Source organism: Macrotis lagotis, chromosome X (genome assembly GCF_037893015.1).
Source record: "Macrotis lagotis isolate mMagLag1 chromosome X, bilby.v1.9.chrom.fasta, whole genome shotgun sequence".
Taxonomy (NCBI): Eukaryota; Metazoa; Chordata; class Mammalia; order Peramelemorphia; family Peramelidae; genus Macrotis; species Macrotis lagotis.
In genome coordinates, this window is record NC_133666.1 from 204,889,205 (window position 1) to 204,912,553 (window position 23,349).

At 33.5% G+C, this 23,349-nt stretch overlaps 1 protein-coding gene across 10 annotated transcripts in view; it reads left to right on the plus strand.

Moving 5' to 3' along the window:
• Positions 1-23,349, plus strand: part of LOC141499840 (fibrillin-2-like) — a 151,071-nt gene that overhangs the window by 32,390 nt on the left and 95,332 nt on the right. For 7 of the 10 annotated variants that reach the window (XM_074202606.1, XM_074202610.1, XM_074202614.1 and 4 more), the window contains 5 exons: positions 2,381-2,449; positions 15,269-15,394; positions 18,939-19,043; positions 21,093-21,239; positions 22,973-23,098. In XM_074202606.1, coding sequence (XP_074058707.1) covers positions 2,381-2,449; positions 15,269-15,394; positions 18,939-19,043; positions 21,093-21,239; positions 22,973-23,098 — 573 coding nt within the window. The remainder of the gene's footprint in view (positions 1-2,380; positions 2,450-15,268; positions 15,395-18,938; positions 19,044-21,092; positions 21,240-22,972; positions 23,099-23,349) is intronic. The other 3 variants (XM_074202612.1, XM_074202607.1, XM_074202611.1) reach the window with 3 other exon arrangements.

Genomic DNA, 23,349 nt, shown 5'->3' on the forward strand with positions numbered 1-23,349 from the left:
TGTCTTTTGACCTTTCCAATCACTGTAGTAGTTTTTTTATGGTCAAGTACATTTTTGTTATTGTTTGCTCATTTTGCCACACTATTTCTTGATTTTACACTGTGAAAGTTGGTCTCTGTGCCCAGCATGTGGGGAGGAGAAACACTGGCTCAAGGTTCAGGTTTTTTTCATAGTATTGTATGAAGAGCTAGTACTGGGTATTTGAAAGTTTTTAATATTTCCAAGTGGGTCTGATCTGGGAAGAGTGTTGGCCATTGCTTTTCTGGTCTGTATTCTTGTCCTTACCCAGGAAAGACACCTGATCCCTTTGGACTGCAATCAATACTGCTCCTCAGTTTGATCCTCAAGATCACACTAGATTTATCAGTTAGCAAAATAAGGGAGCAGAATATGATATTCTGAAAGACAAAAATGAGCTAAGATTATCAACCAAGTATAATAAATGCAGCAAATGTGAGTATAACCCTTCAAGGGGAAAGCAATTGATGTTTTATGGGAAAAAAACTGCTTCACTGTTTCTTGGTTCTAGATTCCCTGATTCTTTATGCTCTAGAAGTGAAACTTGTCCTCAGGTCTCCTGTTCCTTCTTGATAGAATATGCCCCTTTCCATATTTGAAGTGACCCAGAAGTGGTGTTAGGCAAAGGATTTGTCAACCATCATGCCCTGAGTCCAGGGCTAGCATAGGTGTTTCCTATAATCTCTTTCTTATCAGTTACCCTGCCTCCCACCTTATTGACTACTCCTCTCTCATTGCCGTCTAGTCTTACCACTGGTGCTTCATCCACATGAGTCTCTGACACCCTAAGTTATTGTGAGAAAGATTGCCTTACTCCCATTTTTTTTGTTGATCCTGCCACTACAGAATTTGCCTTGAAATGCTACTTTAAAATTGTTTGGAGGGGGGATTTTCTATCTCTTAAGATTTCTTGACTTTAAGCTTCTAATTCAAAATTGGGTTTTACTTCCAGGCTGGGTCCAATGCTCCAGGATTCTTGAGCTTCTGTAGTTCAGAGCGAGGATTTGCAAGTTTTACAAGTGTATGACCCAAGGAAAGGTGTGGTCATTGGTCTTCCCCCCGTGCTCTAGTCTTTACCTTTGCTCCCTTATACAAGTTTGAGTGCTTCTCTTGGTCTTGGAACCAGGGCAACTGCTTTCCTTTGACCACAAGTACCAATACTTCCCTCTACCTTGGAATTGAGACCAGGACCCCTGTTGCCTTGTAAGCAGCCAGAAACACTCGCCTCCACCCTGTCATTTTGACTGGGGCCCCTTGCTTGCTTTCTGCTACAAGCATTAGTACTTCTCTTTACTCTGGAACTATGAATGAGAACTGAATAATGACAGCACACCTGGGTCCTGCATCCATGGCCAGAAAATCCTTTGTGGTTGTTTATTCCCCTTACTGCCTCTGGGCTGAGATCTTGTGGACTGCTGTTACACTGTTCCATAGCCTGATGCTGGTGTTGCTTGACCTATCCTCTGGGCCCGTGTCCATTACAGTGTCATAGACCTTTCATGCTTAGCTGGAAAGTTGGACTGGGAACAATCTGATCTTCTGTTTGGTTTGACATCTCATAATTTAATTTGAATCATTATTTTAAAGTTGTTGGAAGGGAAAATTTGACTGAGTTGCTGCTTCTATTGTGCCATCTTGGCTCTACCCAATGTGATGGAATATTATTGTGCTATAAGAAATTCAGAATAGAATGAATACAGATAGTCATGTGAAGGTTCATTTATGAACTAATGCAAAATGAAATAAAAATAGGAAAAACTATATATATAATGACTAATAAAAATTAAATGGAAAGAACATTAAAAAGCAAAAAAAAAATCAAAATTGAGTTCTATAACTTTATAGCAAATCAAGCTTCTTTTCAGTGAAGAAATATGAGAAGACTCTCCTTGTTTGCTAATGGAGGTTACATAGATTTTACATGATGTCAGATTTTTCAGTCTATTGATTAGTCTTGTAGTTTTAGTTTAGTTGCATCTGACTCTTTGTGATTCCATTTGAGATTTTCTTGGCAAAGATACTGGAGTGGTTTGTCATTTTCTTCTCCAGATCATTTTACAGATGAGGTACTGAGACAGACAGAGTTAAGTGATTTTCCCAGAGTGACACAGCTAAGAAGTGTCTGAGGCCAGATTGAAATCATAAAGAAGTGTCTTCCTGGACCCTAGATACAGCTCACTAACTGCCTAGTCTTATGTAAAGCACATAGAAAAATCATTGTGCTCAACTAATATAATAATTTAGTAAGAATATTTTGATCATTATTGGCAGTCTTATTCATTGACTGTACCTTGTAAACAGGAATATCATGTGATCTCCCTCTCTCTCACACACACACTATTTTTTTTTTTTTTGTTTCTAGCTGAATATTATACTCTGAGTCCAGGAGGTGAGGGCTTTGGACCTAATCCTGTCACTATCATCCTTGAAGGTGAGTTCATTTTCCATAACCACAAATATCTGAGCTAGCTAAAATATAATACTTAAATAATTTATGTATTCTTTATGAAAAATATAAAAAGTTTTGGTATTTTTGAATTTTATTTTTTTCCAGTTACATATAAAGGGAGGTTTCAACATTCATCCATTTGCAAGTTTGAGTCCCACAGTCATATTGTGAAAGAGGAATTAGAGCTAAGAGGAAAAATGAGTAAGAAAGAAAAGTGAACATGACATGGCTTTATTCGGCATTCAGAGTATTTTTCTAGCATTTTCCATCACAGAGCTCTCAGAATTGTCCTTGATCACTGATCTGCTGGGAGGAGCTGCATTCCTTATAATAGATCAAGTCATGTTGGTTTTTGTCCCCTTTTCCTTTTCTTAATTTATTTGAAGCAATAGGGTTAAGTGACTTGCTCAAGGTCACACAGCTAGGCAATTAGGTCCTCCCTACTCCAGGGCCGGTGCTCTAACCACTGTGACACCTAGTTGCCAAGAATGTATTCTTGGTTCTACTCATTTAACGCAGCATCAGTTAATGCAAGTCTCCATGTGTCTCTAAATAAAGTCCAGTAGCTCATGATTTCTTTTAGATCTATAGTATGTTGTAATATTCAAATACTATAACCTGGTCAACCCTTTCCCAATTGATGGATATCTTCTCAAATTCCAATTCTCTGAACCACAGAAAAAGCTGCTATAAATCTTTTTGGACATTTTTAAACTCTTTAGGCTATAAGCATAGTAGTGGCATTGCTGGATCAAAGGGTATGCACAATTTTAATTGCCCTCTGGGCATAGTTCCACATTGCTTTACAGAATGGTATGATCAGTTCACAGCTCCACCAACAATGCAATTGTAGTTCAATTTTCCCACATCCTCTCCAACATTGATGATCATTTTCCCTTTTTTTTGTCATTTTAACTAATCTGATAGCTGAGTGATGGTACCTCAGAGTTGTTATAATTTGCATTTCTCTAATCAATAATTATTTGGAGCATTTTTCATGTAATATAAATTTATATAAATAATATATTTTATTTCTTCATCTGAAAACTGCCTGCCCCTATCCTTTAACTGTTTAACAATTGGGGAATGACTTGTAATTTTATAAATTTGATTCAGTTCTCTATATATATTGTAAAAAGGAGGCCTTTATTAAAAAACATTAGCTCTGAAAAATTTATTTCTCAGCTTTCCAATCATGGCTCCATTGATTTTATTTGTACAAAACCTTTTAACCTTAATATTGTCAAAATCATCCATTTTTCAATTTATAATGTTCTCTTTCTCCCATCTCATTGATCCGACAAAGTATTTCTTGTTCTCTAAATTGTTCTTTGATATTACTCTTTATTTCTAAATTCTATGCCTAGTTTCTATCATACTGTTTTCTAGTTTTCCCAGCAGTTTTTTTTTTTTTGTCAAATAGTGAATTCGTATCCCAGGAATTAGTGTTTTTGGGTTTATCAAATGCTGGATTAATGTAGTCATTTACTACTATTTTCTTTTGTACTTAATCTAATACATGGATCCATTTCTGTTTCTTAGCCATTACCGGAATATTTTGATGTTGGTCATTTTTATAATATAGCTTTAATCTGGTATGACTAGGCCACCTACTATTCTTTTTTTCATTAATTCCCTTGATATTTTTCCTTCAGATAAATTTTTTTTAGTTTTTTTTTTTTTTGCAAGGGCAAATGAGGTTAAGAGGCTTGCCCAAGGGCACACAGCTAGGTAATTATTAAGTGTCTGAGACTGGATTTGAACCCAGGTTCTCCTGACTCCAGGGCCGGTGCTTTATCCACTGCGCCACCTAACCGCCCCCAGATGAATTTTGTTACTATTTTTTCTGGCTATTGTAAAATAGTTTTTTGGAAAGTTTGACTGGTATGGTATTGAATAAATAATTTAAATTATATTAGCTCAGCCTATCCATGAATGCTTGACAACATATTTCCAATTGTTTGGTAACTTTATTTTTATGAAAAGTATCTTAGAATTGTGTATGTACATTGGCTTTGTCTTGGGAGGTAGATTCCAAGTATTTTAGATTGTCTACTGTTACTTTAAAAGGAATTTAAATCTCTTGTAGTTGGGCTTTGTTGGTTTTATAGAGAAATGCTGATGATTTAATGTAGGTTTATTTTAAATCTTGCTACTTTGCATGGTTAATTGTTCCAAGAAGTTAAGTGAATTTTATAGAGTTCTATCAATATACCATCATATCATCTGTAAAGGGGGAGAATTTTGATTTTTGCTCATTCTAATTCCTTCAATTTCTTTTTCTTCACTTTTTGCTAAAATTAGCATTTGGTAATAATACAACATTGAAGAGTATTGGTGATAAAAGGCATTATTGTTCTACCCTTGATCCTCCATTACAAAAAAATGCCTACTGATGGTTTTAGATAGATACTGTTTATCATTTTAAGGAAAGTATCTTATTAGTGTCATAGAATTTGACAGATGGAGTCAAGATGGCATCATGAGGGCAGAAATTCCCCAAAACTTGTCCCCCCCAAAAAAAACTCCCTGAACCATCAAATTGAGTCTAGCCAAAATTTAGAAGGGAAGAATCCACAAAAAGATTGAGTGAAACAATTTTTCAGACCATGACAAGTGAGACAACCAACAGAAAAGGTCTGTTTCCCCAGAACTGGGGAAAGAGCAGTCAGGCCAGAGCAAACCAGCTCCAGCATTCCAGAAATGGACCTCAGCACCCGAGTCCAGGGCAAAGAGGGCAGTTTCCAGACTTCTGGGCCCAAGCATCACTAGGGATGACTTGAAGGGGCAGTAAGAGAACTTTGATACACCAGAGTGAACACAGAGCTCTGGCCATTGCTAGTCTCAGAGCAACCCTGTGGTGGATTCCTGTGGCATGTGGAACCACCCAGCACTTCCAGAAAGCTCAGCCCACAGATGGCAAGAGGATGTGGAGAAACTACAGAGGTCTCTCTGTTATCCCTGGAACATGACTTTGCTGCTTTGCCCATGCTAAGATACAGGTTGAAGTCTGGGCCCTCATACCACCATAGAGAAGCAGGGGCCCTCCTCACAGCTCCAGGGAAGAGGGAGGATTTTTGGGCATCCACATACCAGAGCACAGGTAAGGAGAGAAATCAGAGCCTTTCATATGACCTTGGAAGAATTAAAGTCCCTGTGGGGTGTCCCATGAACCCCCCCACTCCCCACCAAAGCCTTAGAAGTGTGGTAAATTGGTCATAGACTGAGGAAATAAGAAAACAACAGAAAAAAAAGAATCCAACCATAGAAAATTACTTTGGTCCAATTGAAGATGAAAATACACACTCAGAAGATGACAAAATCAAAGTTTCTGTAGCCAAAACCTCCAAGAGAAATAGGAATTGGTCTCAGACTATGGATGAGGTCAGAAAAGACTTTGAAAAAAAGTAAGTGAGGTAGAGGAAAAATTGAGAAACAAAATGGGAGAAATACAAGTAATTTATGAAAACCAAGTTAGCAGCTTAGTGAAAAAAATACCAAAAAATACTGAAGAAAATTACATATTAAAATCCAGTTTAGGACAATTGGAAAAAGCAACCCAAAAGACAAATGAGAAGAATGCCTTAGGAGCAGCTAGGTGTTGCAGTGGATAGAGCACAGGCCCTGGATTCAAGAGTACCTGCTTTAAAATCCAGCCTCAGACATTTAATAATTACCCAACTGTGCGGCCTTGGGCAAGCCACTTAACCCCACTGCCTTGAAAAAAACCTAAAATAAAAAAAGATAGTTATCTTAAAAATGCCTTATAAAGCCAAATTGATCAGCTGAAAAAGGAGATGAAAAAGCTCACCGAAGAACATAACTTCTTCAAATGTAGAATGGAGATAAAGGAAACTGATGACTGTGAGAAATCAAAAAATCAGTAAAACAATACCAAAAGAAAGAAAAATTAAAAGAAAATGTGAAATATCTAATTGGATAAATAATTCACCTAGAAAACAGATCCAGGAAAGAGAATTTAAAAATTATCAGGGGAGGGGCAGTTAGGTAGAGCAGTGAATAGAGCACCTGCCCTGGAGTCAGGAGAATCTGAGTTGAAATTTTACCTCAGATACTTAGAAATTGCCTAGCTGCATGACCTTGGGCAAGTCACTTAACCTCATTGCCTTGCAAAAAAACACAAAAAACAAATAAAAATTATTGCACTACCTGAAAGTTATGACCATTAAAAGAATCTAGACTTCCTTTTTCAAGAAATAACACAGCAAAATTGCTGTGGAAGCAGAAGTTAAAATAGAAGTTGAGGGAATCTATCAATCACCTCATGAAAGAGACCTCAAAAGAAAAACTCCCAGGAGTATTATAGCCAAATTCCAAAACTCAGGTCAAAGAGAGAATACTACAAGCTCTCGGTAACAAGCAATTCAACTGTCATGACTCCATAAACAGGATTACACAAGATTTGGCAGTGTCTACATTAAGGATTCATAGGGCTTTGAATATTATAATCTGGAAGGCAAAAGAGCTTGGTTTACAATCAAGAATCAACTTGCCTAAAAAATTGAAATCCTCTTTCAGGGGAAAAGTCCAAGGACTTGCAAATTTTTGAAACAACCAGAGCCAAACAGAAAGTTTGATCTCCAAGTAAAGGACTCAGGTGAAGCATAGAGGGGGTGAACTTTGAGGAACTTAATATTGCTGTACTGTGTGTATTCCTGAATGGGAAAAGATACTGATAGCTCATATGAACCTTCTCATTTACAAGAGCAGCTAGAAGGCATTTATACAGACACAGGAAGGAGCTGTATATATAATGGCATAATATAACAAAATGATGAAATCAATGAGTGATAAGGGGACGTTCTGGGTGGAGTGGAAAGGAGAGGCAGAATGGGCTGAGATATTTCACATAAAATAGTCAAGAAAAAACTTTTACAATGGCGATGAAGGGGAAAAGGTGAAGAATGAGTGAGCCTCATTCTCATCAGAAATGGTTTGAGAGAAAACAACATACATATAGAAATCTATCTTAGAGGAACAGGAGAAGGGATCGGAGAAAGGGGGAGGGGAGCAGGGAGTAAGTGATACAAGAGAGGGAATATTGTGAAAGAGGTACTCAGAGACATCACACTTCTGAATAGTGACAGGGTGAAAGGACAGAGACAGAATAAATGGGAGTGAGAAGGAATAGAATGAAGGGAAATACAGCTAGTAATACCAACTGTGGGAAAAGATACTGAAGCATCTTCTCTGATGACCTTAGGATAAAGAAAACTCATCCCAGAGACAAAGCTAATGGAATCTGAACACAGACTGAAGTACACTTTTTTGTTACTCTCACTGTTCTTGAGGTTTCTCTTTTTTTTGAAGCAAAGGGGATTTATGTTTACTTTTTCAACAATATTATTGTAATAATCTAAAATAAATAAACCATATAAAGAGGAAAAAATTAGGAAGCTAAAAACATTTGACAAAACTTCACCTATTTTTTTTCAAATAGTATGTGTAGAATTGAAATTAACTGTTCTTTAAGTGGTTTGTTGAATTTACTTGTAAATCCATTTGGCCATGGAACTTGATTACTTGTTCAATTTCATTTTCTGAAGTGGGGGTTATTTTAAATATTTTTATTCTTCTGTTAACCAGAGCAGATATTTTTGTAAATATTCATTCATTTCACTTACATTCTCTGATTTGTTGGCATACAGTTGGGCAAAATAGCTCTGAATTATTACATTTACCAGTGGTGAGTTCATCCTTTTCCTTTTTGATGTTGGTAATTTGGTTTTCTTTTTTTAAAAAATCAGAATAATCAAATTTTTATTATTTTTTTTCATAAAACCAAATCTTAGTTTTGAATAGTTTTTCATTTTTATTTCTCCTTTGATTTTCAAAATTTATAATTTGATATTTAATTGGGAATTTTAATTTGTTCTTTATTTTAGTACTATGACCAGTTCATCTTCTATTCCCTTTTTTTATTCATGTAAATTTTTAGAAAAAAATTTCCTCTAAAAACTGCTTTGTCTGAATCCCATAAGTTTTGGTATGATGTCTTTTTATTGTTGTTAGCTTGAATAAAATTGCTGATTATTTTTATGACTTGCTGCTTGATCCACTCATTCTTTAAAATTGGGTTATTTAGTTTCCAATGAATTTTTAGTTTGTTTTTGCATGGTCCTAAATTGCATTTTTTATTGCATTGTGATCTGAAAATAATGCATTTAATATTTTTGCCTCTCTGCATTTGTCCAAATACTAAAGTAACATGTAAAGCAAAATGCTAAAGTATCGTGTAAAGTAAAAGCTTATGATCTTTATATCCATCCCCTCCTTCCAACAATATACAAACCTTATGAGCTCAGTATGTTTATAATCCTCAAGAGTTCCAAGAATTGTCTTACAGCTACTATTGCCTTAGTATGTGGTCGGTTTTTGTGTAAGTACTATGTATATTCCTATCCTTGCTCAGTTTTCTCCAGAGGTCTATCATATCTTGATATGATATCTTTTCTGAAATTCTATTCACTATCTTAACTTATTATTTATTTTGTGGTTAGATCAATCTAATTCTGAGAGAGGGAGGATGAGATCACACATTAATATAGTTCTTTCTGCCTAAGTCTCCTGTAATTCATTTAATTTCGCCTCCAAGATTTTGGATGCTATATAACTTGGTGCATATCTGTTTAATAGTATTATTTCATTGCCTGTGGTGACTTATAAGATGTATTTTCCTTTGCTATTCATTTTAATGAGACCTATATTTTCTTTTAATTTGAGATTAGGATTGCTACTCCTGCTTATTTTATTTCTATTGAAGTACAATATATATTGCTCCAGATTTTTACCTTTACCATGAGTGTATCTTGTAAATGTTTCTTTTAAACAACTGTTATGGGATTCTATTTTTTTATTTGCTATCTGCTTCCATTTTATGGGAGAGTTCATTCCATTCACATTTACAGTTATGATTACCAACTGTATTTTCCTTTGTTTTGTCTTCCTCCATTTACACTTTTCTTTTCCCACTCTCATAAACCCTCTGAACCAATGTTTTGCTTCTGTCTGTTGCCTTTCAATCATCACTTTTTTCCTTTTAACCATTTTCTTTTTCCCCTTTAACTTTTCTTTTTGACTTAACTTTACTTTTACTTTTGCCTGCCTTTTTAAGAGTCGCTTATTCCCCTTCTTTACATTTGCTCCTACTTTCCAGTAGGGTACAATAGATTTTCAAACCCATTTGGGAATGAATATTATTCCCTTTTGGGGCCAAATCTGTTGAGAGTAGAATTTACTGAATGCTCATACCCTCCCTTCTTTCCCTCTACTATATTAGAACTTTGTGAATATCCATGTGGTGTTATTTATCACCCAATGCTTCATCTTCTCCTAGAATAATCCTTCTATTCATATCTTGATTGTTTAACCCTGTTTTGTACCCACAACCTCTGTCAAAATATTGCTTATAAATCAAAGTCACTTCATGCCCACAGCCCCTGTTGCACTCTCCTCATCTGTCCCATTAGAAATACACTTCTTAAGAGCCATAAACATCAACTTATAATCAATTTATACCATACCCACTTTCCAATACCCTCTATAGAAATATAACCCTTATACGCTAAAGTAACTCCTAAAGCAAAAATCACTTCATCATTCATTTAGACCTATCCTCTTAAGTGCACTTCTTCCAATTGGCATCAAGTAAAGAAAAGCAAAATCACTTCATGCTCAACTTATTTCCAGATCCTCTTTAAGTACTCCCTTCCATTGTTCCTATAGTAATACAACCCTCAGGAGCTAAAGTAACATGTAAAGCAAAATCTCATGCTCCCATTTATCTCCATCCCCTCTAAGTATACTCTTTGCAACAATATTCAACCTTATGAGATAAAGTATCAGTTTAACATATTATCATTTTCATGATCAATCTATATTACCCATATTAAGTATGTTTCTTTTAATTATCCAAAGAGAATTATAATCCTCGAGTTAACAAGAATTGTCTTCCACTGTATCCAGTTTAATGATAATTGATATTTTTATCCCTTTCTATTTTTTTAAAATTGAAGATAATTAGCTGTGGTCTTCATTTAAACTCCACAGTTCCTTCTTTAGATATGGATGGTATTTTCCATCACAAGAATATTAAAATTGATTTTGATTATTGAGCTAAAGAAAGAAAGAAGTCCATCATGGCTAACCAGACCATGTTGTTGTTAATGTGTACAATGTTCTGTTCTCCTCATTTCACTCAGCATCAATTCTTGCATGTTTTTCCAGGCTTTGCCAAAATCTTATCCCTCATTATTTCTTATAGAGCAATAGTTTCATCATATATATATACATATATACCACAATTTGTTCAGCCATCCCCTCAATTCCAATTCTTTGTCACTACAAAAAGAGCTGCTATGGATTTTTTTATACATGTGGGATTTTTACCCTTTTTCTTGATCTTTTCAGAATACAGACCCAGTCAGTAGTGGTATTGCTGGATCAAAGGACATTTTTATTGCCCTTTGGGTATAATTTCAAATTGCTCTCCAGAAAGGTCAGATCAGTACATTAGTGTCTCAGTTTTCCCACTTACCCCTCCAAAATTATTTTCTTTTCTAGTCATATTGTCCAATCTGAGAGGTGTGAAGTGGTGCCTTGGAGATGTTTTAATTTGTATTTATCTAATCAATAATGATTTAGAATAATTTTTCATATGACTATAAATAGCTTTGCTTTTCTTTGTTTGAGAGTACTCAGTTCTCTATATAGTTTAGAAATGAATCCTTGTCAGAAACACTGGTTATAAAAATTGTGTCCCAACTTACATTTCTTTTAATCTTGGTTATAGTGGTTTTGTTTATACAAAGACTTTTTATTTTAATGTAATCAAAATTATCCAGTTTGGTTTTTATAATGTTCTCATTATAATGGTCAAACTGCTCCCCTTTCCATCTGGCAAGTAAACTATTCGTTGTTCTCCTAATTGAATTATAATATTTCCTTTCATGTCTAAATACTGCACCCATTTGGACCTTATCTTGGTATAAAGTGTGAAATGTTTGTCTATGCCTAGTTTCTGTTCCATTTTTCCCAGCAGTTTTTATCAAATACTAAGTTTTTAATCCCAGCAGCTGAAATCTTTGGATTTATCAAAAAAGTAGATTACTTAGTCATTTATTGCCATCTCTTTTGCATCTAATCTATTCCACTGATCCATTACTCTTATTTCTTAGCCAGTACCCAACATTTTTGATGGAATGCTTTATAATATAATTTTACATCTGTTATGGTTAGATTGCCTTCATTTTTTTCATTAATTCCTTTGATATTCTTGACATTTTGTTCCTCCATGTGAATTTAGCTACTATTTTTTTCTAGTAACTTTTTGGAAGTTTGATTGGTATGGCAAGTAATTTAAGTACTTTAATTTAGGTAGAATATTCATTTTTATTGAATTAGCTCTACCCACCCATCAGCAATTGACATTTACCCAGTCATTTAGATCTGATTTTATGTGGAAAGTGTTTTATAGTTGTTTTCATAAAGTTTCTGAGTCTGCCTTGGCAAGTAGACTCTCAAATACTTTTGTTTTCTAAAGTAATTTTAAATGAAATTTCTCTGTCTCTTGTTAATAATAAATAGAAATGTTGAGGATTTATGTGACTTTATTTTTTATCCTGCAACTTTGCTAAAACTGCTGATTGTTTCCAGTATTTTTCTTTAGTTGATAATTCTGAAATTTAGCTTCAATATTCCATGAGTGTTTTATTTTGGGATCTCTTTTTGAAAGTGATCTGTGGATTCGTCTGGGGATCATTTTGTGTTATTGTTCTAGGATAATAGGGTAGTTTTCCATGAAAATTTTCTGAAAGAAATTTTCCAGGTTCTTTTTTGATCGAAGCTTTTAAAAGGGTAGACCAGTAATTTGGAAATTATCTCTCCTGAGTCTATTTTCCAGATCATTTTCCCCATCTTTTGGTTTTGTTTGATAGAATTTTGGTGTCTCTTAGTCATTAGTTTTTATATGTCCAATTCTAATTTATGATATTTTATTTTCTTCAACTTGTTTCTGTGTTTCCTTTACTGGTTCATTTTTTTAAAAAAATGAGCAGTTTCCTTTTCCAATTGTTGGATTCTGCTTTTTTGATGAGTTACATTTATTTTTTCCAGTTGGTCAATTTTACCTTAAAAGGAGTTGGTTTCTTCAGTCATTTTTCATAATTCTCCTGCATGGTTCTTACTTCATTTCTCTATTTTTTCTTCTTCCTCTATTTGATTTTTTAAAAATTCTTTTTGAGATCTTCCAAAAAGAGATCTTTTGGGATTTGAGGTCAATTCATGAGCTTTTTTAAGATTTCACATGTAGGCATTTCATTAGTTCTTTGCTCTTCTGAAATGGTATTTTATTGCTCTTGTCAGAATAATAACTACATGGTTACCACTTGTTCATTTGTTTTCTTTTTTTGTTTGTTTGCTTATTTTGATAGTTGATCTCTGCTTCTAGTATACAGGGAGTATAGTTCCTTTTTTATTGTGCTGGGGCCAAGATCTAGTCCCTGTATTATTACTTGATATGGTATTGACTATACTGCAGTTTGTTCCCTGATTTGGACTAACCCAGCCCAGTCTCATCTGTTGCACTAGTGTTCCCAGGACTTGAACTTTGGGACCCTCATTGAACTAATGCCTTGATGAACTGTGCTGTGGCTAAGAGCCACCCATAGATTTTTCAACTTTTCTACCTTTGTGCACAGAAGAGACAGATCTTTACTGAAATTCCTTCATGATATCTTTGAAAATTTGTTGACTCTTTTTAGTGGAATCTGTAACTTTAAGATCTATGTAGAGGCTTCATTTAAAGTTGTTTTAGGAAAAAACTTTGGGAACTCTCTAGCTTCATGGCACCATTTTGACTTTACCTTCAGTATTATTGTTTTTATTTTTTTATTCGAAATTTTATTTTTATTTATTTTTATTTTTTCCAATTACCTGCAGTGGTAGTTTTTCCAACAATCATCCATTTGCAAATTTTTGAATTCCACACTTTTCTACAACTCTTATCCCTTCTCCTGCCCCATGATGGTGTATAGTCTGATAAAAGTTTAACATATGTTTAAAATATGTTTAACATATTTACCATTAGTTTTGCTCTGCAAGAATAATTAGAACTAATGAGAAAGAAATAAACCATTAGGTAGGGACGGAAAAAAAGTAAACCATGTTATGCATTCATTCATTTTTTCCCCCTCTGGATGTGGATGATATTGTCCATAGCAGGTCTCTGAGAATATACCTGAACTCTGGTCCTCCCGACTCCAGGGCCAGTGCTCTATTCACTGTGCCACCTAGCTGTCCTATAAAACAACCCAATTTTAAAAATAGTAATAATGTGGCAAAACTAGGCATAAAACCTCATCTCACATCTTATATACCAAAATACGATCAAAATGGGTGTAATATTTAATTAGAGGACTCATTAAGAGAATGAGAAGTACTCTATAATGTTGGATCTATGAAAAGGGGGGGACTAAAGAAATAGAGAACATTATAAATTGAAAAACTGATGATTTTCGACTAATAAAACCAATGCAACCAGGATTAGAAGGAAAATAGAAAGCTAAGGAACAATTTTTCACTAGTGTTTCTGATAAAAGATTCATTTCTAAAATATATAGGGACCTGTGTGAAATTTATGAGATTACAATTCCCAAATGGATAAATGGTCAAAGGATATGAATAGACAGTTTTAAGGTGAAGAAATTAAGTCAAATATAAATGCTCCATGTCATTTTTGATGAAAAAATGCAAATTAAAACTACCTCAGACCTATTAGGATTGGCTAAGATAACACTTAATAATTACCTAGCAGCATGACCTTGGGCAAGTCACTTACTCCATTGCCTTGAAAAACAAATTGGGTTGTGTGTCAGGGAGAAATAGTCATAGTCATTAAAAAACTGTAGTTTCATAGATTAAACCCATTTGCATTTCTCATATTCACTTCTGACTTCCACTCGGGAATTAATGTTTAGTGACTTAGAAAGATATATGTACCATTTGATGAAATGTATGTACTTTTAAATTCTACTTTGTGTAGAATTTCATGTTTCTTTTGTGTAGAATTAGGTCAAAATGTTTCAAATGTTTTTGAATTTCATTTAAGAGATTGAGAAAAGTGAATGGTATCAGCCAGCTGCCAATATATTAAAAGCAAAGATACACACACACACACACACACACACACACACACACACACATCTATATAGATTATAGAGATAGAGAGATAGAGATAGAGATAGAGATAAATATTTTTTATAAAATAAATGACAATAAAAATTTAATTTAGTAGTGAAAATAAGAGATTATTCATACAGAATATAAGTATTCTGTCGGTATGTTGTATGTAAAGGGATCTTGAAAGACTATTATATATTCTGTAGATTGCCTTTTTTTCAGATTCGTGGGAAACATAGGATGTGTTGGTCAGGCAAGGATCTGTGTGTCATTGGAGAGAATTCTTCCACAAATAAAATCGCAATTCATTGAAGCAGGATAAAGGCCAATTAAAAGAAAAACAAACACTGTTCTTAAAAAGTAGTTGTATCACAGGATTATCTGAATGCTGTGGAGCAAATAAGCATTTTATCATTATTACCAAACAACCCTCCCAACTACATAACCCTTTTAAGAGTGCAACTAAGTAAAAAAAAATGGTCTGGAAAACCATGTCAATTTAATATGCATTACCTTAGATGTAAATTGCAATTATGTTTATGTCAGAAGCATTCTTCCCTTGGATTACAATTGGATTCAGCTATAATTATTGCTGTTTTGCAGATATTGATGATTGCCAGGAATTACCAGGTCTCTGCCAAAATGGGAACTGTATCAGCAGTTTTGGAAGCTTTCAGTGTGTATGTCCACATGGCTATTACCTCAGTGAGGAAACTCAAATCTGTGAAGGTGGAGCAAATTCTTATAAAATACTTGCAGAAAAATTAGAGGTTACCTTTAGAGAAAAATGTCCAATTCCCAAATTCCATGAGAAATATATCTAGGTCTATTTCACTTTTTAAAAGTTTGTAGGTCCTCAAAATTACATAGAATATTTTAAAAATATTTTCTCTGAAATGTTCATTTAAATTTATTATAGCATATTTATGATGCCGATATCTATTTTTATTGTCAGAGCTTTTGCTATGTTAGGTTGTGAAAGAAAAAAGAACAGGCAAAAAAGATTGAAAAATTTTCAGACCTTATCAGTTCTTTCTCTGGAGAATTCTTTGTTCATTATATTGCTGAGAATAGCTAAGTCATTTACAATTGATTATAATATAATATTGTCATGGTTCTGCTCATTTCATTTTGCATCAATTCATGTAAGTATTTCAAGGCTTTTCTATCTTGTCATTTAGCACAATAATAGTCTATCAATATTATATGAAACAACTTGTTCAACCATTCCCTCAATTTTTAATTCCTGTTTGTTTTTTGCAAGACAGAGAGGTCAGGTGACTTGCCTGAGGTCACAAAGTAAGGTAAATTATTAAAAGTCTGGGCTTGGATTTGAAGTCAGGTCCTCCAGACCCCAGGGCTGATGCCCTATCTAATGTGCCACCTAGCTGCTCTACAATTTCCAATTCTTTAACACAACTAAAAGACTAGAAAAATATTTTTGCACATATAGGTCCTTTTCTTGTTTGTTTTTTATATCTTTCACAGTGGAAGTTGAGAGTTGAAGTGTATACATAGCTTTATAGTACTTTGGGCATAGTTCAAATTTTGCTCTGCAGAATGGTTGAATCAGTATACTACATCAACAGTGAATTAGTATTTCAATTTTCCCCCACATCTCCATTTTTCTTTTCTGTCATATTGACCAATTTGATAGACATGAGGTAGGCTTCAGAATTGTTTTAATTTGCATTTTTTTCTAATCAATAGTGATTTAGAACATTTCTCATATGATTATAGATGACTTTATTTTCCTCTGAAAAATTACCTGTTCATGTCCATTGACACTTTATCAATTCTGAAATGACTCTTTATTTGTATTAATTTGACTCTGTTCTCCATATTTTTGAATGATATATTTTTTCATGGTTATGATTACTACTCTATTTTCTGCCATCCTATTTTCACCACTTCTTATTTTCCTCTCTCTTTTCACTGTTGACTCTCAAAAGTGCTTTGTTTCTATTACCTTCCCAGAGCTACTCTTTTTTATCTCCCGTACTATCCCTTTTCTTCCTACTTCCTGTAAGATAAGATAGATTTATTTGTTCAATTTTATTATTCCTTCCCATACCTTCTATCTAAATGCCACAGAAATGTGTAAGAATGTAAAACATTTAATCTTGATGAATCATTTATGATTTCTCTTTTCCTGTTTTTTTTCCTTGAGTTCTGTACCTGAAAGTCAAATTTTCTATTCAGTTCTGGTCTTTTCATTGGGAATATTTGATAATTATCTATTTCATTAAATAACCATTTCACCCCTGAGGGATTATATTTGGTTTCTCAGGGTAGGTGATTCTTTTTGTAATTCTAGCTGCTTTTCTTTCAAGAACATAATATTCCAAGCCTTCTGGTCTTTTTTTTTTTTTTGTAGAAACTGCTAATTCTTGTGTTACTCTGTTTCTATGTGATTGACCTAGGAGCTCTGAAATTTGAGTATACTATTTTTAGGAATGACTATCACAGAGAAAATTAGAAGTCTATTAGAAGTCTACCTATCTTTCTACTCTCTAATTAGAAAATCACACTCTTTTTGGAATTTTCATTTTGGGATCTCTTTCAGGAGGTGATAAGTGGACTTTTTCAATTTTTATTTTTCCCTCTTGAAAATTCCATGAAATATGTATTTCTTAATTATCTCTCCTTGATTTATATTCCAATTCAGTTGTTTCAATTAAAATGTCCAATGTAAGAATTCACATTTTCTTCATTTTTTCATTCTTTTGTTTTCTTGATTATTTCTTTGACTCATAGAACCATTACCTTTCATTTGCCAAATTCTAATTTTTCAGGAATTATTTTCTTCCTTTAGCTTTTTTTTATGTCAGTGGGGTTAAGTGACATGCCCAAGGTCATACAGCTAGATTTATGTGCTCTTATAGTGCTATAAAATCATGTATACATTTTGACGCTGAATTTCCACTGCATAAGTAGTGGGAGTTTTTTTGGGGGAAATGGGGCAAGTGATAGGGAAATCATTCAGGAAGCTATTGCAGTAGTTTCCAGGTAAAATATTGTGAGGGCTGAACTAAGATTATTCATTATGAGTTAAAGTTAAGCTTGATGGTGTGAATAGAAAGGAGTATAGATGTGAGAGAAAATTGATCTGTAGAATGAGAACAGAGAAAGGAACTGAAGGCAATATCAAGATAATAAACCTTGGGACTAGGAGGATAGGATGATCTTACCCTGGAAAACAAAGCATTTTGGATGAGGGTGAATTTGGGAGGAACCCATAGGACTCCCTTAATCCCATCCAAAATGAAAACAGGAAAAGTCACTAATCTATCACTCTCCAGAATATAGAACTTGATTGAAAGCCCAAGAGGGCTTGAGGGCAGGGAATGTTTATTGTGTTGAGAGAGGACTCCTAATCTGTATAGTTACTGCTGTGAAATAAATAGGGAAAGGACCCATGTGCACAACTCAAGAAAATTGACATGAGGGGTTCAAACTGCGTTAAGAAATTCTACAGAGGGAAGGAAGAGATAAAATAGTGATTGTGCTGGATGTTAAGATAGGTATGATTGTACTAGGAAAGATAGGAATGAATAGGAAATAGGAAAGAAAAGATAGGAATGACTATAATAGAGAAGATTAGATGCCACCTATCTTTCTACTCTCTAATTAGAAAATCACGCTCATTTTCGATTTAAACCACAATCATTTTCTATTTAAACCATGGTCCCTTTGGAATCAGACCACCAGAATCAATTATACAAATAATGTTGCCAAGATCCAAGGTCATTTGATCCTATCCTGGATCAATTATAGTCCAATATGATCCTCATATTTAATATGAATATGGCAGAATGGGCAGAGTGCTAGTTTTTAAGCCCATAGTCTCACCAATGTCATTAAAATTATAAGCTAAAGAAGAGTTATTGGCTCCCTCGCACCCCTCTGCCACCGCGCTGTAGCCCGTCGCTCCTCCGCAGGGGGCTGGGGAGCTGGGGCTTGGGGAGATGGGGCCCTGGGGCTTGGGGAGATGGGGCCCTGGGGGTTGGGGAGATTGGGCCGTGTCTTGGTTGTGGTCTCGAGGTCGGCTCGGGCCATGGGGTGGCAGGCTCATGGGAGGTCCCAGACTTGCCTGGGTTCCTAGCTTCCTTAGACCTCACTGACACAATTTGCCTACTCCAAAGAAATTTTCACGTAAAGAGTACCCTTTCCCAAAGAAAAACACTTATATTTTAATGTTATGAAATCTCTTTTTTCAATAATTACCATTCAACAGTCCCTGGTTAGCAGTTATAACTTATTCTTTTTCTAGATTTTGATGAATGTTTTACACATAGTGGTGTTTGTGGGCCTGGAAATGACACCTACAGTTGTCATGCTGAATATATGCAAATCCATGGAGGACATAACTGTATGGGTATGTAAAGTTCTATATAATACATCCTTTATTTTATTTTTAAGATTTCATCTCATTTCTCATAAACTTCAAAAAGTCTGACATATCTTTATGACATGACAAATTTGGGAGGTGAATAATACTTCCTGAATTATGATATTGCCACAAAATCTTATTTTCTAAATTATAAAATTGATGAGATTTTTAAAACTTGTTTATTTTAAACAGAAAAATATATGTTAAAAATATTAGCAAACTAAAGGTAGTAAGATTCTTCTCAAACTGTGTTTGTTTTTACAAGATATGAACTTTACATTATAATGAAACACCTTAGAACTATAGAAAAATTTTAGAGATGAAAGAGACCTTAGTACTCACCTAGTCCAACCCCTTTATTTTACAAGAGACAATGCTCAAGAATTCTTATCTCAAATCATATTTAATCCCTCATTTGAAAATGATTAACTTGATAAAATTTAAAAACAAACAATCATAATTAGCATACTATTTAATCTCATTTTATAAGTGAAACTTTTGGGAAAATTAGAAAACAATTTAATAAAAATTAAGACAAAAAATTTCATGCCATCTGCCTATTTTAATAGGCACCAAAATGGCATATGATCTAGATACAAAATGTCATAATTAAATTAGAAGAACAATAAATAAGATATTATTCATTGCTAAAGGCAAATAAGAGTTCTTAACCAAAAGTAATATATAGAGATGATCATGGGAATTTAAATGAACAATTTTGACTATATAAAAACTACAAAAAAAGAAAAGTAGATACATGGGAGAAAATCGCCAATAAATAGAGATTTGATTTAAAGATATTTTATGGGCAGCTAGGTGGTGTAATGGATGGAGTACCATCCCTGGAGTCAGGAGGACCTGAGTTGAAATTGGTCTCAGACACTTAATAATTGCCTTAGTTGTGTGACCTTGGGCAAGTTACTTAACTCCACTGCCTTGCAAAACAAAAAAAAAAGATATTTTTATTTAAATAGAGATTTTATTTATCTATTCCACAATAGATATAAATGATCAATCATACACTTTTAGAAAAAAAAGAAATGCAAGCTATTAACCACAGGAAAAAAACATTCCAAATCACTAACACTAAGTAAAATGCACATTTAAGCAACCTTGAAATTCTAAACATCAGATTGGTAGAGGTTAATAAAAATGGAAAATGAAGGTTTTTTAGAAAGGGTATGGAAGGATCAGGATAGCTAATGAAACTGTAAATTGGTCTAACTGCTATGTCAATTTGGAATTCTTTTTAAAATTACTAATCTTTGCTTATCCAGTAAATACCAGTATTAGGTATATGACACTAAAGAAATGAAACAAATAGGGAAAGGACCCATGTGCACAAAATATTTATGGCAGTGTTATTTTTTTGGTGGTAGTGAGGGGAAAAAATCCAACTTAAAATTAAATGGAAATGCCCATAAATGAGGGAACGGCTGAAGAAATTACAGTATAGGAATCTGTTGGAATATTATTATAAGGGGAAAATTATGGATTCATAGAAACTTGTAGCTTTGTACGAACTGTACAGTGAAGAGAACAAAATTCAGCCACATCTCTAAAAGATCAATGATGATTGACAAAGAGAGGCTGAACTAACAGTACATAAAGTGACATTTTCAGACGTGGTCAATGTGTGAATTTGTTTTGTTTGGTTTGACTATTTTCATTTGTTACAAAGGAGGACTTTTTTAGGTAGGAACATTATGTTGTGAAGAGAGACTATTTGGTAAAGTGATGTGAATAAAAGAGAAACAAAAGAGCTCCAATAAGCATTTTTTAAAGTTCACAGATCATAGCTGAAAGAAGTTCAGAAAGAGACAGATTGGTAGGACAGTTTTGTAAGTTTTGAATGTAAGGAAACAAGCTATGGAAGCATACAAACATTTTTCTCTGTTCTTTGTATTTGGGAATGATCATGTGTGACATGAAAATTTTCTTAGGACACTCAAGCCTACCAATGTTTAGGTCTATAATCTGAGCTTCAACAATGGGTAGCTAATCTATTTGTCACCTTACAATGTTTTTTAATAGATATGAGAAAAAACTTTTGCAACCAGAGCAAAACCACCTGTGAAAACGAGCTGCCCTTTAATGTAACCAAGAGGATATGCTGCTGCTCATATAATTTTGGCAAAGCTTGGAATAAATCTTGTGAACTGTGTGCAACTTCGGGTGCAGGTGAGGATTCATTTTTATATATCAAAGGTTAATCTAGAAACAATTGCGCACTAAACCAAACGCAATTTAAAACCAGAGCCAGTGTGATACAATGAATTCAAGAGATGCAATCCAATACTGATTCAGACATTGACTAGTCATATGAAATTGGGAAAGTAACCCATAAAAATGAGATTTCTTCATTTGTGTAATGAAAATAGTTTTCTACTACCTACCTTACAGATTAATTGTGAGTAAAGTGTTTTTGTAGACCTTAAAGTGATACACAAATGTGAATTATTATTATTTAAATTCTTGTATACATAAAAAGAGAGCATTCTGGTGGCTAAAGGACATATAGTTTGGGATTTCAAATTAAAATGAATGGGCTATTTTGTTAAATGACTGGAAAGCTAACAGCAAATTTAGATAATCCTGGTGCATATGTCTAATAAAATTCTTCAGTTGAAACACTTTTTTGCTTTAATAAGAGCATTGGTAGTCAGAATCTAGTTTTAAAAATCAGTAAATTTGCTTTATTTTGATTTTAAAGTTGAATATAAAACCATATGTGGAAATATTCCTGGATTTAAAACATTAGAGTGTTTTAAAATAGCAAACTATTATAAGAAATCATGATTCCTACTATTCCTGATTCTGCACTAAATTTCAACTACTGAGGATTCTGAATCCAACTGAATTCTACTGACTTCTACAAACAAAAATGATTGTCATCTCTTTTTTTAATTCAATTTTCGGTTTTTCTTCTCAATTGCATGCAAACATTTTCAACATATATATTTCTAGTTTACCCATATTGTGAAAAATTACCAGAACAAAAGGGAAAAATGATTAGAAAGAAAAAAAAGTTTGTCATCTCTTGAAAGGAACTACACATTTGCTTAATTCTGAACAATTAAAACAAAACTTTTAAAAATAATTTATATTGTGATTTCCTTACCATGTTATACTCAGAAATCAAAATTTTATAAATATTGGACAACTCTCAGATTTATTAATTTTCTGTGTATCAGCATTTAATGTCTCACATTCAGAAAAATACACATTTCAAATTCATATACCTGTCAAAGAAAAATGTCGACATTTGAACATTTCTCAATTTATAGTGTTGAATTCCTAAAACAACTCTAAAAAGGAAAAACTGCATTGGGATTGTTAAATACCAGTACAACTCAAGTTGCTTTCTCTCACCCCTTCCACTCACACCAGATACAATTGCCTGGAAAATAAGTGGTCTTTGAGTAGATATAATAAAATAACATGGGGAAATGTTAAAAGATTTTTTTTGTTTTTTAATTTTTATTTTTCAGTAGCCTTTTCTTTGTCCAATTTAACTTCTAGAAGACTTTAGATTTATTTCTTTCGATGTATTTTGTTAAATTGCAGCTTGTTCTTCAAAGAGAATAATATTGATAATTTTTCATAGATGACAAAAGTTAAGATTTTTTTTTAATGTAACTAAATGACAGGGTATTGTTAGAAATGAGAGTTCACTGGGTATGCAATTAAATGTTAATTTATTAAATAGAACTTACCATTTCACCTTAATAGCTTAGAGGAAAGAATCTAGACCATGATTTAGTTGTTTTATATGCCACAAAAATATTTGAACTTAACTGACAGTGTCACCATTTCAAATCATATACACACACAATCATATAAATTGTTACAAAGAAAGAGAAGGAAGGAAAAGAAAAGCCTCAGTAAATTTGATTACATCTGTTCAATTTCAGACATTTATGAATGCAAGGAGATTCCAGGTATTTGTGCAAATGGTGTTTGTATTAACCAGATTGACAATTTTCATTGTGAATGTCCTACAGGATTCAGTTATAATGATCTGCTCTTGGTCTGTGAAGGTAATTCAAAATATAGATTTGTTGTCATCAAATCTAGTTTTATAATAAATTCTTTGAAAGAGATATTAAGTCATATGATGTGTATTTGGAGCCTTCTGTTTTAAAATTTTTATTTCATTTTCAATTTCAAAGTCTTAACCTTCCTTACCTTCTTTAGTTGGGAAGAAATATGATAATATATGTATATATATATATGTATATATATATATGTATGCATATATACATATAACTTACTAATAGAAAACATTGTC